Genomic DNA, 14,962 nt, shown 5'->3' with positions numbered 1-14,962 from the left:
ATATAATCACCGAAGATTACTAAAATGCAGACATTTCAGAGCCAAAATTCAGGATTGAAACTAATAGGGAGAATATGTGGGTAAAACAGGTACATTTTATAATCTTTATTTAAAAAAATAATTTGTAATATTCATAACCTCACCATGCACAGATGTGCACTACTGTCCAGACTAGAGTGCAGAGAAATGTTCACTTGCTTAGTGAAAGTTATGAAAACAAGGCCATCTTTGTAGCAATTTTATTACATTGACATACTTCCCATATTTTGTCATTGTCCAGTCCAATTTATGTTTACAAGAAGCCTCAGGTAGCATCCCTTGCCCAGCAACTCTCAGTCATCTGGCATAATCAGCTTAAGTTTTAGTGCAAAATTAACTTACTGGTTTCTTTCCTACGATGAGTTTTTCAACCTTTTGGACCTGGGATACATGATCTTCATTTGTCTTCAGTTCCCGTTTGCGGATCCGCTCATATATTCCAATCAGCATCTCTCGTGGGATATCTTCACCATCATCTACACCTGCAGAAACCAACAGCTTTCATTACCACTTTGGCTTACAATGACCTGACTAACCAACACGGGCTCCTCTCCACACTTACAGCTCAATAATGTGGGCTTCTTAGCAAGAACAAGATAAGGACACAGGTACTGTTTGTTTACCTTACTAACCACAAAGAAGGAGCTGCCTTGTTTATATGGATCACTAATATACCTGTTAATCTAAATAGTTCTGTTCCATGACCTAATATAGTCAAATAATCTTCCAGCCAACAAGCAGTGGAGGGAGTCTAAATCCTTTTCTGATGCACTCTCATTTTGCCAATCTTACAGCAGAAGAAAACACTGTTATATATTAAAAAATAAAAAAGTGTTACTTTTCACTCCCTCATTACACCACACATCCACTGACTGAAATATTTTAATTTTTTTTTTTAAATTACTAAAGCAAAATTTGCCCACAACAAGAGTAATTCCCTAAGCAAACCTTCATAGCTACTAAGGCAGATGAAATAAAAAAAACCCACTATCTTAAAATTTAAGTGAATTTAATGCAGATGAAAGTTACCAGATAATGTTCTTGGACACTAAATTCTACCTTTGTCCCCAGAACAGTATAGCATAGGGCAGAACCAGTACTATGATTCCAATCTTCCTCACCAGTGCTCCTCAACCCTGACCTACAGGGATCAGCTCTACAGGCAAGATGGGAGTGCAGCCTTTGTGTCCGTTCAGTCCTTGGCCTCTCTGTGGAGACTACCAGCAAGGGTGCCAATCAAACAATGTGAATTGTGGTGGTGGTTTTGGTGAGGGGGACACTTGTCTAGCAGGAAGGGAATAAGCACCCTGAGCACCTCATTCTGCAAGCTGACCTGCCCAGGTAGGTAGACCTTTGCACCAACACACCCAGTCCCAAGGAGTCTGACTCATTTCACAAAAGCCACCTAACAATTTTCACATTCTAGTGACTTTCGGTCACTAATGACCTCAGCTGGATTTGAACTAGTGAACCAGAAGTTCTGAATCCCACATCCCAGATCAAACACTTTTCTCTCCCATTTTTGTAATGAAACTTTTCATTTAAGTCATAGCCACACATCTTATACAAACCAAACTAATAATACACATTATTCTCTCTCTCACCCATCTCATTTGCTAGATCTTCTACCATAAATAATAACTATTATCCAGTCTGAGATGACGTTAGACACCTTATCATACAAGTGTGCTGGTTAATGATTAAAATAATTTTAGCTAATCATTTCTTGTTTTAATATTAATTTTGAGAGAATGCAGTTTACTCTAGAAGAGCATTTTACACTAATTCACATCAGTCTTGTTATGCTGTTTTAATTTTTAATACTGAATAATTATTGAGAGTATTCCAACAAGTGCGACAGAATCCTGGAAGTTGCTCCTGAATTCCTAACTTTCATGGACAGAATCCAAATATACCTTTTGCACGTCAAATCTGGTGAGTAATTTAAAGCACAGGTCCCCAAACCTTTTAACACAGGCCGGACCACATCTTAACAGATATCTCCCCTCCCATTCATGCTCACCTTCTTTCCCATTTGCAAACACACAACATCCCTGTGGCAACTACAGCAACTGCTTACATAAGTAGTCTGATGACAATATTTAATCTTTTCTTAGCAGCTGGAAGCAAGGGGGAGCTTGCACCATGCGAACAGCTGCAAATGCTCCACAGACCACAGCCGAAGACCCATCCATTCATTACAAGTTAGGAACAATATAGCCTACTAGACTGCTCTCTATGACAAAAGTTATATATAAAAAGCAATAGTAAGGATCCAGTAAGAGGGAGCCTCTAGGAACACCCTAGCTCTGATAAAACAGTCAAGAACATAGCTGCTAAATGAGCATAGAAGGTAGGAGTATGAGGCCATTTTCAACCTTATTCTTCTGTAGACTTTTAACTAAAATGACAATACTAAACTTAATCTTGTTTAGCTTGCACTCTACACTAAAATGTCTGCCAAGGATAGCATGCGATACTGATTTATAGGGAATGAAATGGACAACCAACACTTTCATTGTCAAGATCTGAAATTCCAGAATACATCAGTATCCGTGACTTAATCAGCATCAAGATGAACCAACTGCATCTGTAGATATAAAGGGAAGATTGGCAGCTGTCTGAATTACGTAGACCTAAGTCTGGCCAGTGGCCACTAATGAACTCCACTGCCTTTTTCCTGCCATGCAGCTAACTACGCTGTGCTATGGAGAAAAAGGTGTTTTGTTTTGTTTTTTTTACAGCCAGTATCTTTGTGCTTACTGCTGGCGTAGCTCCTGTGTCTGTTCTGCTACTGCACTGAGCCCATACTCTACCACAATCAAATGCTACCAATCAGAAGAAACACTATGGATTGGATTGTGCCTGACCCTTGCATGGGAGTTGAGGTGGGGGAGGGTAAGCATAAGCAGCCTTCTCTTTATTGTGCCCTTCATGCAAGGACCAGAGATAATCATAGTCCCTCCTAGTGCCCCCTTAGGCATAAACAACCTGAAAAGGTGTGGGGCGGGGAAAAGGTCCGGCACCCTAACCGAGCCGGCCACTATGGAGCTGTAGATGCTGAGCCATCTACTTCCCATATACATGCTGCAATGTGTCCACTCCTCCTGAGTTCAGCCTCAGGCCTGGGTAGGGGGGTGCAGCTCCACACTATCTGGGGTTGTGTCTAACAGGCACAGTCTGGTTCTTTATCTGTGGCACAGAGAGCCAGTTTAGTAGGTCAGTACCAGAGCTGGGCTTGCAAGCAAAAGGTGGAGGGAATTCAAACATATTTTAAGATAATGTTGCTCTTCTTTCTAACAAGCCATGCTCTGGTGAATGAGACAAGATTTTGCATCTCTGGGGAGGGAACCAGCATATAATGTGGGGAGGTATGGGATACAGATTTGGTGAACCAGGAAAGCAGAAGAGCAGAAAGGTCTGACTGTGGGTTTCAGAGCGCCAAGGGCTGGAAGACAGATTAAGTCTCTTGACTGGAAATCACTCTTCAAGTCATGGAATGGGGATTCCACATCCACACAGATGCAGAATTCAATGCAATTAGGTTAGCTGGGTTTCAGTTTCCTTCCCACTTGACTTTTACAAGGGCCTTAGAACTGACTTTTTCTAAGGGATTTAAAGCCTCTGTTTATTTCAGAAGGCCTTCAGCATGGCACACTGATTATTTTCCAGACTTTTATATATATTTATTTGTTCACAGCGCAAGTTATCTTAGGTAACATTTGATGGATGGGGGTCTAGTAAACAAAGTTGTTAATTTTCATCTCTGAGAACATGGATAATCATTGTGGATATGCAGCTCCCACATTAACTCCCCTTTAATATGAGTGGGAGAGTTCTTGGTTCACGGAGCACTAACTTGTCTGTCTGGCAGACAGACAGAAAAGTTGATCCTGAAAGTTTCCTTTGAAACAAGACAGTGAAAGAAACTTCATTTTAAAAATGAAATTCAAGATTTTGGAGAATGCTGCAAAAGGTCCTACTTCTAAAATTCTGTCAGCATCGAGGACCAGTGTCCTTGGTGATGGACTTGTGAAGTGTTTCTGTCTCTGTTGACCAAAGGTATGAGAACAGAAGTCATTAGTGGGCTTACAATGTTAGTTACCCATCCCTGTCTACACACTGTACTCCCCATTTCACAAACACTGGCTACATTATCCATTAACACTACTGATCTTTGTGCCTTCTTTCACTTGTTGGACAACTTTACTATATAATAGGGTTTATTCAGCCTCATTCATGTATGTAAAAATTACAAACTTTATGAGCTGCCATCTGACTACACAAAGGGTGCCAACATGCCAAGTTTCAATTATATCCAGGAAATTGGCACATTACAGAGATGTGAATACAAGATAGAAGATATTTATAACATATCTCAAGGGAGTTGGGAATAAAAGACTGAATAGAAGTTCTTTATAATGAGGATGGAATATGGATGATGAAGGATTACAAGCCTAATTCTGCTTTCACATTATCTTAGGGATAACATTGCTGAAGTCAATATATTCACAGCAGTGTAAATGCAAAGTAAGTAAAATCACAAGTAGGCTCTATATATTTTATCTTTGTCTTAGATCGTATCTGAAGTAGATTTGCTTTTAGGACGGTTAGGGAAATTTATATATATCTATCTATAAAAACAACATTTTATATATAATTTCCCTAGCCGTCCTAAAAGCAAACCTACTTCAGATACAATATAATATCTGATATATTGTAATTTCCCTAAAAAATAAAAAGCTTTGCTGACAATCATTCAAGTTTTCTCACCCCTTAGATTCTTAACAAAATCTTCAAGCTTCATCTTGCGTTCTGGTTTCACATTTGGGCTATACATGTCTGTGTTTAACAATATGATTGCGAAAGCTAGGATGAAGATGGTATCAGGATTTCGGAACTGTCTCACAACGCCGGGATTGCAGATACAGTATCGCTGGCTGTAAGAAACAATGGGGAGGAAGTTGGCCAGAGTTAACAAAAGCTGTGTGACTAAAACCAAATCAATGAACTGTTACATTCAAGAGGCCAAGTTTGGTATCCTTTATACTTCATACACATTTAGTTTTCTATAGTGCTTCTCTGCCCAATCACATTCTCAGAACTAACACCCTAGAATGCTGAAGGCTTAAGTTTTCCATTTTACAACCAATGAACTCATTAGCCAGACCAGATCCTCAATTGGGGTAACTTCATTAAGTTTAATATTCTGCTGACTTCAGTGGAGCTATACCTGCTTACAGCAGCTGAGGATCTGGCCAGGATTTTTACATTTATATTTTAGATGATTTACATTTTTCCTTCCACAATAAAGAACATTTGTGTGGGCTTTAATAAATTAATGCTCTTTGCCCCGCTGTGCTAAACTGCTTAACAGAAGGTTAAAAAAAAGTACATGGAGATACTGTAAATGTAAACAAAGTCCAGTGCCTCCATGTACAGAAACCAAGCTCCTAAATTACAACAGTGAATTTTCAGGGACAGATATCTGAAGTTTAAAAAAAAAAAAATCTTGCCAATCAGACTGATTTTGGAGGGAATTTTTCAATTTATAAGTACAGCTATATTATATAAAAGAATAAAAATAATTACACTAACAATATGCATTAACAATAGCACATAAAACTTCCTTATTCTATATTTAATGTATAAAGTAAACACCTACCATCATGTAACTGCATAAAAAACCCCTATTGTTCTCAAAGGCAGTTTAATAAAGCAGGGAATAGCCTAACTCTACCCAACCTCCCTGTCTCACATGGGATAGTTGGATCACGTCAGGTGCTCTGACAACATATTTCAGTGCCATACCTAAAAGCTTCAATGAGTCGTTCTACTTTCTGAGCTTCTCCTTGAACACGGATATGAGCCTGAAATTTCCTGAGTGCTTCATCCAGTTCCATTGCTGAGAAGTCCATCTCATCCACAACACAGCTAGGACAAAACACATTCTCATTTGTTCTTTGCCCTTCCAACAATATATAATTATTCAAAATATATTATGTAGAAAGAAAAAAAAAAAACCTCTCCAGTGTCTTCAGCATTCCCCCAGTTCTAGTAAAATACAAAGCCACAAATACGTCTCAGAACATCAGCACGTTGCAGTAATTGTCCATGAAAGCATAAGAGGAGAATTGTAAGGAATACATCAATTGGGAGTGGGTGGGAGAGGGAAGAGTAGATGTAAGCAAGCTATTAATTTTTCTTTATCGCAGAGCTGCTGATGTGACGGACGCTGATCAATGTAAAAAACTCCACATTGCCACGAATCATGATCAGTTTTGTGCTCTCTAATCAGCAAATTATCACCAAGCAGCTCTAATAAAATGATAAATAAAAAGATTTTATAAGGATTAAAATACTGACTCCAACAGCTGCAGAAAATAGGACATCCTGTACCAAGTGGCTGTGGGTTCAAGAAATTTATTTATTTATTTATTTTAACAGCAGTGTAAATTTTCTGGCTTTGCATGATATTTTTATGGGAAACCTCCATTTTTTTGCAGTAAATCTCATCTCATCATTCACCCCATCCTTCAATTTACTCATGCTGAGCAAGGCAAATATCTTCTTGCTTGGGATAGACAGTACTGAGAACTATTAAAATAGGATTATCACTAACACCTTGTTTAAAAGCTAGTTTCAAATCAGAGAGTCATGGGTTCCTTTTCTTCTAACTTGGCTTTTAGGTTTTAATAACCAAACATGAATCACCGCAAGTTATAGCACAGTAATGCAGATCCTACAATAATGAAGTATGATCCAGGTTAAAAGGTTTGTTATTAAATGTTTTGATGTACAGTGATAGACTAGCATACACATTTCTCTTGCAGGATGAAGCACTGCGCTACCACAGTTTAATTCCAAAACCTGTATTCTTTCCTTCTGTGCAAAAGTGCAAGGAGAGAAACAAAGGAGGAGATGTGCACTCCTCCAGGTCCATTCTTAGAAGGACAATGTTGATTCTACAAACACAACAGAATCACTATTGTAAACTCTAGAGGTTTGGAACATCACTGTCTCTTCAACACTGCAGATTGATTTATTTATTTTATTTAAAGGGGTGGAACAGCAGGTACCTGGACCAGCAGTGGTAGAGTCAAATAAAGTGGAAAGTGAAGATATTTGGGGTATCTGGATCTCCAAATATCCTTGGCCAACAGCACAATGGGAAGCTTCCTCCATTATTCCTTCCAACATCCTCTCATCAGCAAGAGGGACAGTAGCTAAGCTGCCAGTGGCTAGAGCCCATAACTGTAAGTACTAACTTCAATCAGCATTAGTTTTCCATGATCTTTACTCCAGGTCTTCTTAAATTTTTGTAGGGGGTGTGTGTGTGCGGAGGATGACATGCCACTTAGTATGGCTTCTTCCTGGTGCCTATTCTCTGCCTGCTGTTTCTTTGCAGACCTTATGCAGAGTGAAGAAAGGAGGGTACAAAGGAACATCCCATTCAGTTGCTTTTCCCATCAGCGTAACACCACAACTGCCTCAGAGGTTTAGCTCCCTACTGTACTGCTGGGGAGAGCACAATGGTCTTAAGGCTTTAGGAAGAATTCTGTAATGGATGTAACTGAAAGGAAATACACAAACACCATGTTTTCCACATGTCACTTGGACGCTGTGAGTTTTATCTAACTATCCACTCACACTGCTAGACATTTGTTTTTTTAATACAAATCCCATTTGTTAAAAGAAAGTGCATAGGAAGATAGATAGCCAGATCCTCAGCTGTGCTGGTATGGCATGTGTGACAGAGTCAGGCCAGATGGCTACAGGAGAGTGATAGAAGGCAGATATATTACCCAGGGAAAAGGGACCTACTCAACCTGGGGCTAAGGCAACAGGGAAGGTTCCAGAACAATCAGAAACTTTCTGGAAACAATTAAGACAGACAGGCTGATTAGAACACCTGCAGCCAATCAAGAAGCTGCTAGGATCAATTAAGGCAGGCTAATCAGGGCACCTGGGTTTAAAAAGGACCTCACTTCAGTTTGTGGTGTGCATGTGAGGAGCTGGGAGCAAGAGGTGCAAGAAGTTGAGAGTGAGAAGGCGTACTACTGGAAGACTGAGAAGTACAAGCATTATCAGACATCAGGAGGAAGGTCCTGTGGTGGGAATAAAGAAGGTGTTGGGAGGAGGCCATGGGGAAGTAGCCCAGGGAGTTGTAGCTGTCACACAGCTGTTAGAGGAGCCACTGTAGACAGCTGCAATCCACAGGGCCCTGGGCTGGAACCCGGAGTAGAGGATGGGCCTGGGTTCCCCCCCATCCCTCTATCCCCCCAACTCCCTACTTGATACCGGAGGAGTTGACCTGGACTGTGGGTTCCACCAGAGGGGAAGGTCTCTGGCCTGTTCTCCGATCCACTAGATGGATCAGCAGAGACTGTGGGGATTGTTGTTCTTCCTTTTCCCCATGCTGGCCAGTGATGAGGCTAACTGAGTGAACGGCAGATTTGAGCCACGAAAGTGGCCAAACTGAGGGCTGACGTGAACCTCTGAGGCAAGCAAATCCTCCAATAAGTGCAGGACCCACCAAGGCAGAGGAGGAACTGTGTCACACATGGCAGGAGGGAGAAAGGTGTCTTTATGGCCACCACGGGGTACTCTAGCGGCCAGGGATCACTGCAGTACAGCAGTGCTCTAGCCATTCCCCTTGACACCCCTCACATCCTGGCAAGGGGTATAGCATCAAATCATTATGCCACCCAGGGAGACCCTCAGATTAGGGGATTTCCCCAGATAGCCAATTATGAAGCACCACAAAGCAGCTGGAGAGTGGCAATGATCCAGCCCAGAGTCTGAAATGTAGATTGTTTTCTTGGAGGTTTTCAAAATTACTACGGTGAAGATGTTTTAAAGCAATTAAATGTTCCCATGCAATATATGCATGTTTACGCTCATGTATAAGAACCAGGAAATGCACTGCGATGGCAAATGAAATATATAGTCACAAGCACACAAAATAAAAGCATCAATCATGGAAAATAATTACGTTTAACATTATTTTTACTACCTTAGCTGCAGTTAGTATCACGGGGGAATGGAATCGTGTTTCAAGTATGATTTAAGACATGATTTTAAGTCTGATAGCATGTCTTTATCACAGATGGAAAAACAGTCACCATTTTGTTGTAGCACAACAAAGAATGCGTGTGAACATCCCTAATGGCAGGTCGGCTTGGTTAAAACCGTTGTGCTTTTTTGCTGCCAAGGCTCAAAGTGTTACATGTGAGTCAATTAGGCTATCTTGGGGTTGCCTCAGAACAATATTTTTTCTTAACATGACTGGGGCAGGTTATTTTAAGAACAGATTACTTGCAGCAAAAATACAGTCGAGAGGTCATAGGCAGGTGGATGTCCTTTTTGGCAATTTACCCATCCAGGAAATCTCATCAAACATACACCATCTGGCTATCAACGAGATTCTTACCAATTTTCTGCTAGGTTGCCCAAGGCACAGTGAGGTTAAATGATTTGCCCAAGATCACAGAGAATCAATGACTCATTTTAGGTTAGAATCCAGCCTCTTCCTCGCTCACCACAGTTTAGTCTGATCATTAGACAATACGCCTTCCTTGGAAAATCTTCACCCCAGTCTAACAGAGGCACAGATCCAGGGAATGGTTGCAAATGGTTAGAATGGGCTAGCCAAACTTCCTGCTGAATGGCCTGATTGGCTGAACTGTTGAATTGAAATCTTCCACTTCTTTAGGGCAAGTCACTAAACTTCACTGCATATCTTTGTGTAGAACCCACATTCTCTATTCAATTACCTCCTCCTGCTGTTTGTAAAGTAAAGAACCAGAAGGTTTACAAATAAAAGGCCCCGGGCCCTGTAAGCAAAGATCTATGATGTGTGTATAAATGCAAATAAACTATACTAACACACTGTTCAGCTTGCACAGTTGAGACACAGAGGTTCTAACAGCAACAGCATTGTACATCTTGTACACAACAAACAACACATAGTAATAGATCAAGCTACACATTTCGTCAGAAAAAAAAATACTACCTATTTGAAACAAGGCCTAGTGAAAAGTTGGTGTGGGAACCTTATTTCCACTTCCTTCATTTGGGTGCATGAAATTCTGCATTGACATAGTGCATTTAATTGCCATGCTTTAGAAAAAACAAACTGCCTGTGACTGATGCTCCCAATTATATGATCCCATTTTGGCTTCGGAGTCCATGATTCATTGAGGTGGGTGTGGCAGGAAGGAGTTAGGGATAGACTAACCCGGGGTCAGCAACCTATGGCATGCGTGCCAAAGACGGCACCTGAGCCAATTTTTAATGGCACGCTGCTGCCTGCCGGGTCCCAGCTGCCGGCCCTGCTCAGCCCACTGCAGAACCCAGGCCGGGACCCCGGCAGGCAGCAGCGTGTCATTAAAAATCCTGCCTGCCCCGGCCCACTCTTCTCCGCCCCGCCCCCTTGGGGGCAGGGTGAAGAAGCTTGGTCCTGCCAGCTGCTGCTGCAGGGCAGGCAAGGTCCCCTTCTCCCGCCTCCTCCCCCAGCATGCTGGGTTCCTGCCGCCAAATCAGCTGATGGCCCTTGCACGGGAGGGGGAGAAGCAGAGCCTCAGCGTGCTCACTGCTCTGGGGAGGAGGCGGAGATGAGGTGGGGCTGGGGCCTTGGGGAAAAGGGGTGGAATCACGGCATATCCCCCCCATTCTCACCCCCAACCTGAGCACCAAAGGGGAGCTCCCGCACCCCCCTCCCCACATTCCTACCTGCACCCCTTGCACCAAATGGGAGCACTCCACACCCAAACCTCCTGCCTCAACCCTGAGCCCTCACCCTCATTCTAGCTCCTGGCCAGACCCTACATCCCAACCCCCAGCCTGCTCCTTCACCCCCAGCCCTGTGCTCAGCGCACTCCCACCCTCATCTCAGCGCAGAGAGGGGAAGAGAATGGGCTAGAATCAGGGAGAAGGTACGTACCCACTCTATGTGGGCAGGGCTGGGATCCCAGACCGGCAGTGGGCTGAGCAGGGCCGGCAGCCGGGACCCTGGCTGTCAGGAGCCGGCGGACGGAACCCCAGACCGGCAGTGGGCTGAGCCGCTCAGCCCTCTGCCAGTCTGGGGCTGCCGGTCTGGGATTCTGGCTGCCAGCCCGGGATTCTGGCTGCCAGCCCCTTGCCAGCCGGGGTCCTGGCCTCGGGCCCCGCTCAGCCTGCTGCCAGCCTAGGTGAATGGAACCCCAGGCTGGCAGCAGGCTAAGTGGGCCAGCAGCGTAAGATGAGCATTTTAAATTTAATTTTAAATGAAGCTTCTTAAACATTTTGAAAACCTTGTTTACTTTACATACCACAATAGTTTAGTTATATAAATATATAGACTTATAGAGAGAGACCTTCTAAAAAACGTTAAAATGTATTACTGGCACGCGAAACCTTAAATTAAAGTGAATAAATGAAGACTCGGCACACCACTTCTGAAAGGTTGCCGACCCCTGGACTAACCATTAGGGACAACTGGCCTATGCCTACAGTCCCAGGTCCTGGGGTCAGCTGATGACATCCATGATACCTTCATGGGCAGCTGGAAGAGTTCATGTGGAGCATTCTGCCACACAAGAGGTCCCCATTGATCCACCGCAGTGTTTAGGTAAGCAATGATACCACAAAGCAGCAGCACTGCCAAAAACTCATGCTTTCCAAAATCATGACTCAGATCTCCAAAATTATGAAAATGGCTTAAAAATCATGAGATTTAAAAAATAATACTTTGGGTGTTCTTTTACTTTGCTTTCTGGTTTTTGTGGCTTTAGGGGGTCACGTGTTCAGGATTTTCTCCATACTGATTAGGGCTAGAAACGTACTTAAAAAAATAAATGCCCAGGTTCTCATGTAATCACATGGCTCCTAGAGCTTGGCTTTAAGAGAAACACCAACTACCATGAGACTTGGGATAACATCACAAGAGGTTAGTGAGTTAGTAATGCTGAGTAGGGCTCCTCGGGCCTGATTCACCTCCAGTAAAGTCAAGGGAAGATTTTCCATGGGGGCTGAATTAAGCCTCTGTTGACCAGGCTCAGAAAGTGATTTTCCAATCATTTTTAAACTTAAAATCCCCCACAGGCCCTAAAGCCAGGAAAGGCATTCAGCCCTCAATAAGGACTATTTCTATGCAAATCTCAGCAATTTTTTGCTGTGGTCGTGGCCAAAACTGTGGGCTTAGAATTTTTGTTTTGTCTTTTTACACTGGGAAAAGGGTATCCCCCCCCCCCCCCCCCATGTACCCAATGCAGTTACACAGCCTGTTAAACATCTAACTGGCTGTTTGTGCAGTAAGTGGTAATTCTTCATGCAAGTCACATGCGCGCAAGTCAATAAATCTGGGGCAAGATGCAATGAGCTTTGTTAGTAAGCACGTCATCCATACTGGTCTTGAAAGAGTCGCTGCTAAATGAAATATCAAATCACTTAAAATAAACAAAAGCAACCTCCATCCTTAACAGACAGTATCTGAATAACCTTAACCAAACTGTTGGTGAGTGTAATTTGCTGCTCCCCTTTTGTAATAGGTTTTTATCTAATCCTTTGCAAGAAACTGGTTCTCAGACACCCTTATTAGACAAACACCAGCATAAGAAGCGTCTGTGTATCTATAAAATAGTAATGGTTATTTTCATGTTCCTTTACTGATGAAGTGTCACGTAGCGCATAATGGGTTTTGTTTTGTTTTGTTTTTTTTAATTTCACACAGTAAGTTATTTCAGAGCTTGAGGAAGGAAAACGGTCTCAAAATTAACAGACAGTCCTCCCCAGTGAAATTACAACATAAATTTACAGTAAACGTGAATTCTATAGTGTATATAAATCCTTATAAGCATCCTACTTGATCAGTTTTGTTGAGAAATATTAGCATTGCTGGTAAGTAAGGAAGAGTATTTATTTTTGCCTGTTCTTTGGTAATCCTTACAGTCTGGCAGTTTTTTCTTTCCATTCCATGCACAAAATATCCATGAACTTTCATTCCATGCACAAAATATTCCATGAGCATTAGCCCCTTTAAGTGTCCCACAGGGCACATGTGAATACCTGAGTGCTCCATCCCATCCCCTCACACACTACTCACTCCAATACATCTCGGTTGAACTGCTTCTGTCGATTGCCCAAAAACTCTCCAATCATCTGTCTGCTGAGTCCTTTCCTTTGCAGGAGAAAATGGGCGACACCAACTGGAGTGTCCGGCACAAAACCTCTCTCAATTAGGTACTGGACTCCTTTTTCAGGTTTTCTAGGGAGAAATATAAACACAAAGCCACTTATTTCATTTCCTTCATTCCCATGTGCATTCGAATTTTTCCCAAAACCTCATCTATTCATAAGTCACATTAGACTGGCTGAGTTAGAAGGTGGACTGCTGTAGTTTTAAAATAATTGTAGTCATATTGTAAAACCATAGAGTTGTTTTATTTTTAATTATGTATTGGCTTTGAAATGGATCTTCAAGGTGAAGAGGCACTGAAAATCTCTCCAACTGCATTTCTGCAGTACTCATCCAAACTAGGTTGACCCTTCTCCCTGATCTTTCTAGGAGCTAGTCTATCCAATCACAGCACGCAAGAAGCTTCAGACATACCATGGAAGTTATTACATCATAAGCCAAAGTCTAGAATGACCATCAACATCAGATACAAAACTGAAGACATACCTTATGCTATCAATGAGAGAGCACCATGTCCTATGAAAACAGAATTAAAAAAAAAAAAATCTAACATCTAAATCCCAGAGTATGCAGAAAAGTAAGAGACATCTAAGATGATGCAACTCACAAGCTGAAGGACAAGAAGAGAAGAGCAATAGAAAATGCAATTACTACAAAGGTAAATCAAAGAAGGGGTAACCCCCTCCTTTAATTTACAACTTCTTCCAGCTTCTCGAAATATACATATACATATGACTATTAGATTCTGATTCCTTCACAATCATTTAATTCTGTGTAATTTACACTCCTTTCTACACTTCCAATTTTAGTTCTGCGTGATTTCAGATCCCACAAAAATGAAAAGTACGCAGCTATTTTTCTGACAAACATATTAAATGGTGAGGATTTCCTGCTATAAATCTGTGCCTTAGGCAGTCATATATTTTTTGCTCGCATTTTAAATGACAGAGTCCTGCTCACAGCATAAACAGTATGTTATGTTTCCAGTGCTGCTACCCAGCAGACGTCCACAATTTGTTATGCAATACTTTCACAGCTCCAATAGTTTCATTGCCTTCTCTATTTTCTAAAGATTAGGACACAATGGACACCTGTAAAAATGAATGGTTTGCAGCTTTCCGGATGAGCAGAAGGATATTGCATTTCTTAATGCTAGTGAAATCAATTTCAAAGAACAAGGTGACCCTGCTATTTTTATACAAGGATGATCATACAACCCTTTCCTCACGCTTTTTTGTTTTGTTTTTAACACTGAAAACAACATTACCAAATAACCCTTCAGTCCCCATTCTCTGCGACATTACACTATTACACATCTGATGCCCAACTAAGTGTTAGGCAGATCAGAAAAATATATGTATTTCATCCAAACTGAGCAGTCTCAAAAACTTTCATCTCAGAATCTCTTAAATCAAGTTTGGTGGCTCTTTTTATTTGATGTATGCAGTTACCCCAAGAGGACAAATTTGTAAAATAATCCTCCCCTAGTCCAAAACAGATTTCATCAGAAGAAAAATATTTAAGAGCTGTATTCTTATATTCTTGAGTCACACTTCAGAATTCTGGATCTCCCTGAACGTCTAGTTTAAACAGCACAAAAAAAACAAAAAACAAAAAAAGGGTCTATGACAGGAAATTTTCCCTACTAGTGAACTTTCCATTCCAGCAGTTACTAAGCAAGGAAAACAAAAAGGACTAATCAAAACAGTAAGGCTTCTCCCATCCACCAGAGATTGTATCTTCTGC

General features: G+C 41.7%; 1 protein-coding gene across 12 annotated transcripts in view; it reads right to left on the bottom strand.

Annotated features, from left to right (window-relative positions):
* Positions 1-14,962, bottom strand: part of IQSEC1 (IQ motif and Sec7 domain ArfGEF 1) — a 695,881-nt gene that overhangs the window by 28,367 nt on the left and 652,552 nt on the right. For all 12 annotated transcript variants that reach the window (XM_074958125.1, XM_074958122.1, XM_074958124.1 and 9 more), the window contains 4 exons: positions 13,124-13,285; positions 5,851-5,973; positions 4,813-4,979; positions 382-521 (listed from right to left, as the gene is read on the bottom strand). In XM_074958125.1, coding sequence (XP_074814226.1) covers positions 382-521; positions 4,813-4,979; positions 5,851-5,973; positions 13,124-13,285 — 592 coding nt within the window. The remainder of the gene's footprint in view (positions 1-381; positions 522-4,812; positions 4,980-5,850; positions 5,974-13,123; positions 13,286-14,962) is intronic.

The sequence above is a fragment of the Natator depressus genome, chromosome 7 (genome assembly GCF_965152275.1).
Source record: "Natator depressus isolate rNatDep1 chromosome 7, rNatDep2.hap1, whole genome shotgun sequence".
NCBI classification, from domain to species: Eukaryota; Metazoa; Chordata; order Testudines; family Cheloniidae; genus Natator; species Natator depressus.
Note: the sequence above shows the minus strand (reverse complement) of the source record. Positions and strands in the feature narration are given on the sequence as shown.